The 9,461-nt window shown below is 37.7% G+C and overlaps 1 protein-coding gene and 1 pseudogene across 1 annotated transcript; one reads left to right on the top strand and one right to left on the bottom strand.

The window, feature by feature from the left end:
• Nucleotides 1-927: 927 nt before the first annotated feature.
• On the bottom strand, nucleotides 928-6,156 carry LOC126952999 (histone H2A type 1-A-like; annotated as a pseudogene).
• A 134-nt stretch (nucleotides 6,157-6,290) lies between these two features.
• Nucleotides 6,291-8,942, top strand: LOC126952995 (histone H2B type 1-A-like). Its single transcript, XM_050788250.1, has one exon. It carries the CDS (start codon nucleotides 6,508-6,510, stop codon nucleotides 6,895-6,897), a length of 390 nt encoding a protein of 129 aa, XP_050644207.1. The 5' UTR covers nucleotides 6,291-6,507; the 3' UTR covers nucleotides 6,898-8,942.
• Nucleotides 8,943-9,461: the final 519 nt, after the last annotated feature.

Here is a 9,461-nt window from a genome sequence, read left to right as displayed (position 1 = left end):
GTCATATATATGGTTTGCAAATATATTCTGTAAGTCTGTAGCTTGTTGTTTCTTCTTTGAGGAGACTTTCACAGAACAAAAGCTTTTACTTTTTTTTTTTCTTTTCTGGATTGTTTTGATTTCACGTCTAAGAACTTTTTGCATACATCTAGACTCAAAAGACTTTTCTCCTACATATTTTTTCTAAAAGGTTTATAGTTTTACATTTTTCATATTTAAATATATGATCTGAGTTAATTTTGTGCAAGGTGTAAGGTTTAAGTCAAGATACATATTTTTGCCTATTGCTGTAGCATCAGCTATTGAAAACACTTCATTAAATGGCTTTTTAATCTTTGTCAAAACTCAGTTGGTCATACTTGTGTAGGACTATCTCTGTGTTCTCTCTTCTGTTCCATTGATCTATTCTGCCATTACTACACAATATTGATTACTGTATTATAAAATAAGTCCTGAATTTGGTTACAGTGATCCCTACCACTTTATTCTTTTTCAAAATAGTTTTAGATGTTCTAGTTCCTTTTCCTGGCACTTTTTTAAAGATTTATTGTGATTTTTCACATAAACAATCATATCATCTGTGAACACAGGGAGTTTCATTTTCTCCCAAATCCATATGCCTTTAATTTATTTTTCTTGCCTTATTGTACTAGCAAGGATTTCCAGTATACAGTTGAATTTAATTGTGAGTGAACATTTTGCCTTGCTCCTGATCTTAGATACCAATCTAGAATCCAGGTAGAATCTGAATGTCTAGGATTAAGGGGAATCAGAAGAAACATGTTAAGAATGAAACACTTTATATAATGTAGGACTTATATTTCTCTGTAGTAACAATGGTAGAGAAGACTCTTTTGAAGGAATTCCTAATTTTGTTATTATATTTTGAAAGGGGGAAATTGTCAGTGATTTAGTAACATTGTTATATTTCACTGGAAGGCAGTAACTCATATTTCCAAAATCATATTATTTGGGTGCCATATGATGGTCATATATTACTGGTTGTAATAGCAGTTGTAACCACCCAATGAGTTTTTTTTTTCTTTTGCCTGCTGCCCAGATAAAGCCAATTTATCAGTATAAGGAAATTGCAATAGAGAAACAGTTTAATACATGTAAAACAGGCTAGAATGTAGACTGGAGTTTTATTATTACTCAAACTAACCTCCCTGAAAATTTGGAGGCTAGAGTTTTTCAAAGATAGTTTGGCAAGCAGAGGGCTAGGGAATGGGTGCTGCTGATTGGTTGAGAATGCAATCATAGGGATAGGGAAAATGACCTTCCTGAAGCTGAGTCCACTTCTGAGTAGTGGCCATAGGACCAGTTGAGTCAAGAGTCATGGGTCCAGTAGGGCCATCCAGTCATCAGAAATGCAAACGCCTGAAAAGACATCCAAAAATCCAATCTTAGATTCTACACTAATGACATTATTTACAAGAGTAATTGACTTGTCACCTATTGAATAATGGCTAGTAATGGAATAATGTTTTAACTACAAATTAAGACCCTCTCATCCTCCTAACCTGGTAGGCTTTCATTAGTTTAACAAAGGTGGTTTAATTTATTGAGAAGGGCTATTATAACTTAAACTACAAACTAAATTTCTCCCAAAGTTAGCTTGGCCCATGCTCAGAAATAACCAAGGGCAGTTTGGAGGTTGGTTAGGTAAGATCTAACAAGATCTAGCAAGATGAAGTCGGTTAGGTCAGATCTCTTTCACTGTCATAATTTTCTCACTCTTACAATTTTTGCAAATGTGATTTCATAATGAGTTCAGTTGGACCATGTAATTTTGTACAATTTAAGATGGAAAAGGTAATAGGGTATTAATTTTATTTTTACTGTGTAGAAAGACCTTGAGAACAAATTTAGTTAAATATGGTCCAGTTCTCATAAATTTCAGGATTTCAAAAGAATCTTGGTGTAACAGAAGACACTGAGAGTCAGACCTGCCCATCCTACTGGTCTGATAGGGCTTCTTAACAGCAGAAGGGAAGGAATGGGTTAATGACCTCACGGAAAGGAGTCAAAATGTTCTGAGGATTCAAAAATCTTCTCAAAGCGCCAGCCATACCCCTTGTTTGGCTCTAAATTTGTCTTCTAATTGGTTTACAGTGTTAAAGGAAAGAGAAAAGTTCCATCTTTTAGCTTAATTTCATGCTTCTTTCTTATTCTTCATTTATCCCTTCTGGCACACCCTGATTAAGAGCAAAGCCATTTAATATCACCAACATAAGTACTGAGATATGGGGCCATGATTAAAGACCAAACACACTTAATTGACTATGATTTTGGGGAGGGGTTTTATTGTGTCAAGCTGAAAATTTTTGCTTAAATTTGTCAGACAGATGTGCTTACAAAAGAAACTCATTATTGAGATAAATTAAGGAGGAAAGGGTGGGGCCCATTAAAGGTTCTGTTCTGGGGTAACTGTAGACTGGAAAGAAAAACTGCTGGGACTGAAGTCCTCAGAGAGTGGAATCTGAGATACACAGACATTCCCCCTACCACCCCACCCCCACTACCTTCTCTTTGAACAGCCACAGAAGTTTTTATTTCTGATGTCACCTTTATTTTTTAAAGTGCTCCAAGAGCAAGAGATTCAGCCACTGGCAGCTCTGGATTAATTTCCTAAAATTTTTGATTTGTCCTGCACCCTATAAATGTGTCTGTTCAATCTCCAGGTCTGAAAATATCAGAAAAGATTCTTATTGGCTCAGCTTGGGTAGCATGCCCACCCTTTGAACCAATCATGGTACCCCAGTGAGTGCAGTTCCTTTATTGACTAAACCTGAGTGCAGAGTGGACTATCCTGATTGACCATTTTCATCATCCCAGTCTTGTTCGGAACAGCAAGTCATGAACCACTTGTGAAATACAACATACAAGAAAACAATAGAACACAACACAATAATTTAGAAAGGAATGTCAGAATGCTTCCACCATAGCATATTGTTTTTGAAAACTTTTGTTTTAGCTCTTGGTATGTGCATGTTTCCCTAACTGTGACTTTGGTCATGCAGTAAAAGGTATTTCTTAAATGTTTTTTGTAGTCAAAAAAAAAAAAAGGTGAAAAAACTTTTAGCTCTACTGTATAGTTTGGGTACTTGAATTCTGTCAATGTTGATGTTTCCAGATTAGGAGTTTGTGATGTGTTACAGCAGTAAGACAGTTCCCTTGTTTGGTCTTTTGCAGAACAGACTGCATTAGAGCATGATTGCTCACTTATTCACTGCTTATTCTCTGCTCCTCATTCACCCACTTTGGAGGATAATCAGATGTACTTATTTCCCTTCTGGGTTTTAATACCAAGTATTATATGTCCTTGCTCATTCTCAATTTCATTTGTCTTTAATCCCCCTACATTCCCTATTTTCTGCAGTGTAATTACAGTAGAAAATTGTCATTTCCTTTAGTAAATGTTTACTATGGCTTTCTGAATTTATAAATGATGCGCAGCCAACACTCACCAAAAATGTTCTGTTTTACTTATTAAAATCCCTTGTCATGTAATACAATTTGCATGAACTGAGGATGACAGATTAATGCCATCATTTTGAAGCAGCTGCAGTTACTACATTGAACATCAGTGAGTTACTGAAATGATATTTTTTGAAACTTGATCACAGCTCCTTTTCTGAAAGGGTGTATGGCTCTGAGGAGAACTGATGATTTCCAATAATTATTTCTCAGTTAATTGTGGGGCATTGCCCTGCAGATGTTACTTAAATCTGATTTTATTTCCTTCTACTAGTGTAGGAGAATCTTTTTAGTACCCTTTTTAAAGATTTGTCTAATCATCAAGAACATTGTTAAATAACAGTGATTTTAAAAGTACTCTAACAAGAACTACCAGTATTCCACTAAGAAATAAAGATTATCCATCTAAACATATTAACAAATGCCTTTTTAGCATCTACTGAGTTTAAGATTTATTTTTCCTTTAGCAAATAGGTTTGCATTTTACTCAGCATTCAAACATCCTTACACTCGTAGATGGATCTTGGTTTATCACTGTTAACTTTTTAATTGGCTACCAGAGTTGGTTGCTCATATGTAATGGAAGATTTGTGTATATTTACTTCTAACTGAGAACGTGCTGCACTTAGTAGCATGCCTTCTTCATTCACTTTTGGGATTTTTTTAATAATTCGAAACCATTTCATTAGCTGTAGATTTATCCTTTTCTTAAATGTCTAAGAAGTCGCCTGATATTTGAAGATGTTAACTCATTGGTGACCTCATTTTTTCCCCATTCATCTTAGTCCTCACTGCTTTCTAGGTTTAATTTAAGCAATTTCTATTTTTTCAGAAACTCTTACATTTCTTCAATATTTTCAAAAATGTTAACATAGGTTTTTTTAAACTGTGTTCTTGTAACCTTAAAACAATTCCTAAATATCTCTATCTAAATTAAGTTCCCGGAGGTTTAATAATTGTTTTCAACAAATAGTTCTTATATTTATTTAATTCTATAAGTTTGGAGTAATAATTTTATGGACACAAGCATTATGAAGAAAATAACTTTTGGCCGTGCGCGGTGGCTCACGCTTGTAATCCCAGCACTTTGGGAGGCCCAGGTGGGCGTGTCACCTGAGGTCAAGAGTTTCAGATCACCTAACCATGGTGGTGAAACCCCGTCTCTACTAAAAATACAAAAAAATTAGCTGGGTGTAGTGACACGTGAATGTAATCCCAGCTACGTGGGAGGCTGAGGCAGGAGAAACGCTTGAACCCAGGAGGCGGAGGTTGCAGTGAGCCGAGATTGCACCACTGCACTCCAGCCTGGGCAACAGAGCAATACTCTGTCTCACACACACACACACACACACACACACACACACACACACACACACACACAGAGTATTAGGCTTTGGTTTGAGATATAACCCACATATTAAATATTAGTATCTTTATACTTATGAGTATTTATAAGTATAATATATCTATAAGATATATTTATAAGATATTTATATCTCAGTGTGTCCGTTATATCTCAAACCAAAGCCTAATTATGGGTTTGTATCTTAATGTGTAGCTTATAAACCTTATAAACATTATAAACTTTATTATAGTGTATTAAGCACTTTCACATAAACAAGGTATCAAATATCCATATGTACCTTTTATCTTTTGGTTTATTAAAATGGCATGGCTACGGTCTTCTAGACATATAACCATCCTAGAATTCTCGGAAAGTAATTCTTTGGCAGAAGAAAACATGCGCCCTAGGAGTATGTTTAGATATGCCCATTCCTTGACTGATGTCAATAGAGGCATGCTCTCCCAACAAGAGTTGTACTGAAAGCTGCAAGTTTACAAATCTTCTTCCTTTGTTTCTAATCAGTCTAATTCGACTCCCTAACTAAAATTCAATTCCAAAAATAGGATTCCCCGTCTTCACATTATTTTTCTCAGGAAAGGTTGTCACGATAACGTCCTAATTCGTTTGTTCATTTTTCCAAGAAGGATGGCATTTCCCCTTCCAGGAGCCTGCTGTGATGACTGCCCTGCCTACCTGAAGTAGTTGCTGAAACAGTTTCCCCCAGAAACATCAAGTTCTGCTGTCAATACTACCGAGTATTAAAGGAAACTGCTTCGGATACCCCAATAACCAGAACTGTTCTGAGTCCTGTTTACGAAACTGTAGTCTTACTGACGAAACAGCATTTTGTAATCCTTTTTGTAAACTAGCTCTTACTCAGAAATTGAGTGGCTCTGAAAAGAGCCTTTGATTTCAGCTTTGGGTTGTTTTTTTTGTTTTTTTTTTTTTTTTGTTTTTTTTTTTTCTTCTTCTTCTAGACATTAGACATTCAAGTCACTTCGCTGGCTTTTACAACTTGCGTGGTTATTCACACTGGACTTTGTGGTAGTGACTCCCAATCTTTTGGGGCAGCAGCACAGCTTGGATGTTGGGCAAGACGTCACCCCAGGCCATTGTCACTCGGCCCAGCAGCTTGCTGAGCTCGTCGTTGCGGACGGCCAGCTGCGTGCGGCGTGGGATGATGCGGGTCTTCTTGTCCCGACGGCGTTGCCCACCAACTCCAGGATGTTGGAGGCCAGGTACTCCAGAACCGCAGGCAGGTACCCTAGCGAGCCGCCCCCGACCCGCTCAGCATAGCTGCCCTTGCTGAGCAGCCGGCGGACACAGCCCATGAGGAACTGCAGAACCTCTCTGAATGAAAAGCGCCTGCCTTTTCCCCGAGCTTCCCCAGTCTAAGACATAGCTTAAAAATAAAAGTTATAACCGAAAAAGACACCCGTTAAAACGGGTAGTCAGCGTATTTCTAGTCTGACGGCAGATTGTGGCTTATTATCTGACTGATTGGCTGATAGCCATCTATCCAATCAGAGAACCTTACTGCTGTTGCCTTATTTACATACTTTCTCTACCTATTATCCAATCAGATGTTGGATGCAAATGACGTAGGTTGAGGGCCATACCTGTAAATATCACACTTCGCTCCAGTCAAACGTCACTTACTGATCTCCCAGTGAACTTGTAAGATGAACATGCTGCAGCTTGCTTCAAAGGGCACTACAACTTCCAAAAAGGGCTTCAAGAAGGCAGTCGCTAAAACTCAAAAGAAGGAGGGTAAAAAGCGCAAGAGATGCTGCAAAGAGAGCTATTTTATTTACATTTACAAGGTGCTGAAGCAGGTCCACCCGGACACTGCAATCTCTTCCAAGGCCATGAGTATGATGAATTCTTTTGTTAGTGACATTTTTGAGCGCATTGCAGGTGAGGCTTCCCTCCTGGCGCATTATGACAAGCACTCGACCATCACCTCCAGGGAGATCCAGACGGCCATGCGCTTGCTGCTGCCCGGGGAACTAGCCAAGCATGCTGTGTTGGAGGGCACCAAGGCTGTCACCAAGTACACCAGCTCCAAGTAAAACATAATCCAGCCAGCAGATGAGCTCCACAAACCAAAGGCTCTTTTAAGAGCCAGTGAAAGCTTCTAATAGGGCTATAGAATGTTTATTTTATTATAGGGTATGCGTCATTGCCAGACTGATAAACTTTTTTCCTGGACTAGACATACATGGTTATCTTTAAGTCTAAACTTCGCATTAACTCTTTCTGCAGCAGTTTGGGTGAAAGCTAAAATCTCACAGCTGAAGCAATCCAAGAGGAGCTCCCATAATCCTGGGTTCATGGGGATATTCTTTCTGTGGATAGTGCCATGGGGAAATTTGACTTTTTGTCTACGACTTTTTCTACTACAAACCCTCTACGATGACAAAAAAGGCCCACTTAGGGAAGTCTGGCACTGAGCATTAGGCTGTTTGCTTTTTCTTGACTTTGGCCATAATGTGTGCAAAACATCCTCCAAGTCCGGGTGGACCTGATCAGCACTTTGTAGATGTAAATAGAATAGCTCTCTTTGCAGCATCTCTTGTGCTTTTTACGGTCCTTTTCTTGCACTCTATGAAAAGTGATCAGGCTAACTCCCCTTTATCTGCTGGGATTTGAGGTTTAAAGCCGCAGGTTTCTGCGTCTCTGTGAACTCCAGTAAACTGCTTACTCAATATCACAGTTCTTAATGTTGCTTAGCCACTTAAGAATTCTCTCCACAGGGATTTCCAGATGATTCCAACAGAACTCTTTCCTGGACATCTGTGTTCTCTACATCCATGAGTACCACCCTATTCACATGGTTGTCCAAACCAGAAATGTATTTTTTCTCTAATAGTCTCTGTTCAACTTCTATTCACTTCAATCTCTCAAGATATGGTAATTTTACTTCCTACATATTTCTGTTGTCTGATTATTCACCATCTCCACAGCTACCATTTTTGTCTGCATACTCATATCTCTCACCTGAATTACAGTTTCTAATTAATCTCACTGCTCTTAATCTTGCCTCCCTAAAATCCACTCTCTGCCCAACTATTTTCATTTCTTAAATTGACAAATAAAAACCATGCATTTACTGTGTACAACATGATGTTTTCAAATATATATACATTGCGGAATAGCAATCAATCTAATTAACATATGCATTACCCCACATATTTTTTGTTATGGAAACACTTAAATCTACTTTCTTTGCAATTTTCAAGAATAGAACATATTGTTACCAACTATAATCAGCATATTGTACAATAGAGCTCTTCAACTTATTCCTCCTAAGTGAAATTTCATATCCTTTGACCAATATCTTCCCACCACTCCCCAACTGTAGCCACTGGTAACCACCACTCTGCTCTCTACTTCCATGAGTTCAACATTTTTTAAATTCCACTTATGAGATCATACAGCATTTGTCTTTCTGTGCCTGGCTCATTTCACTTAACATCCTCCAGGTTCATCCATGTTGCTGCCCATGACAGGATTCTTTTTCTTTTTTAAGGCCAAATAGTATTCTATTTTGTATATATGCCACATTTTCTTTATCCGTCTGCTGATGGACATTTATGTTCTCTCTACATCTTGTCTATTGAGAATAATTCTGCAATGAACATGGGAGTACAGATATCTCTTTGAGAATCTGATTTTATTTCCTTTCAATATATACCCAGTAGTAGGATTGCTGGATTTATATGGTAGTTCTATTTCTAATTTTTTGAGGAAATTCTATAGTGTTTTCCACAATGTATGCACTAAAATATAATTTTCAATCTTATTTGAAGCACAAATATTACTATATCACACATTTTTAAAATATTTTGAAAACTCAATCTGGCATTGTTTCATTAATAATATTAAACATATTTTATTGCATGTACATAGAAATTTATATTAAGCTGTGTATAGGATCAGCTAGACTAGGAAAGAAACCCATCATACAATAAAAGTTTTGAATTTTGGAGCTTTTTGGGTTACGGATGCTCAACCTGTATTGCAGACATGTAAAACTCAAGAAAATCTACCAGGAAACCAATAGCAAAGTCAGTCAATTCAGTGAGGTACTAAAAGGATATAAAAAATAATAAAAATGCACAGAAAGCAGTGTTACATATATAACAACAAAATGTTAAAGAATAATGAATAGGAAATACCTCATTTACAGTAACAACAAAAACAAAGTACCCAGAACTATATTTAACTTTTTAAAATGCCAAATATGTATGAAGGTAGATGATCAGTTCACACCCATCCTGTGGTCTTCTGTAGGTGAATGACTCAGGCAGCACCTGAACTAGGCTCAGTTCTAGAAAACGGACCTGAGAGGAATGGGGTCCTCTGGGAAGACTCCTTTTGCTCTCAATCCAAGACCCAGTGGAATAGAGTGACTCTTCCTGCCTTTACTTTATCATCTCTGCATGAACACTTGGAACTGTGACCAGTATGATGGCAAAATCACAATGGGGAGAAGGGCAGAGGCAAGACTGCAGGGTAGTGGAGCCAGGGCTGTGATCATCCTATTGGTGGAACTTCTCTGCCTTTAGGTTGTCCTGTTTGGTTGCATTACTTATTATCTCAACCAGTCCAGCTAGCATTTCCTGTTATTTGG

The sequence above is a fragment of the Macaca thibetana genome, chromosome 4 (assembly GCF_024542745.1).
Source record: "Macaca thibetana thibetana isolate TM-01 chromosome 4, ASM2454274v1, whole genome shotgun sequence".
Taxonomy (NCBI): Eukaryota; Metazoa; Chordata; class Mammalia; order Primates; family Cercopithecidae; genus Macaca; species Macaca thibetana.
The sequence above is the reverse complement of the archived record's forward strand: the minus strand, read 5'-3'. Positions and strand labels throughout refer to the sequence as shown.

What these genes read in the sequence shown, in the direction of transcription:
- LOC126952995 (XM_050788250.1), top strand. Translation starts at nt 6,508, where the DNA reads ATGAACATGCTGCAGCTTGCTTCAAAGGGCACTACAACTTCCAAAAAG.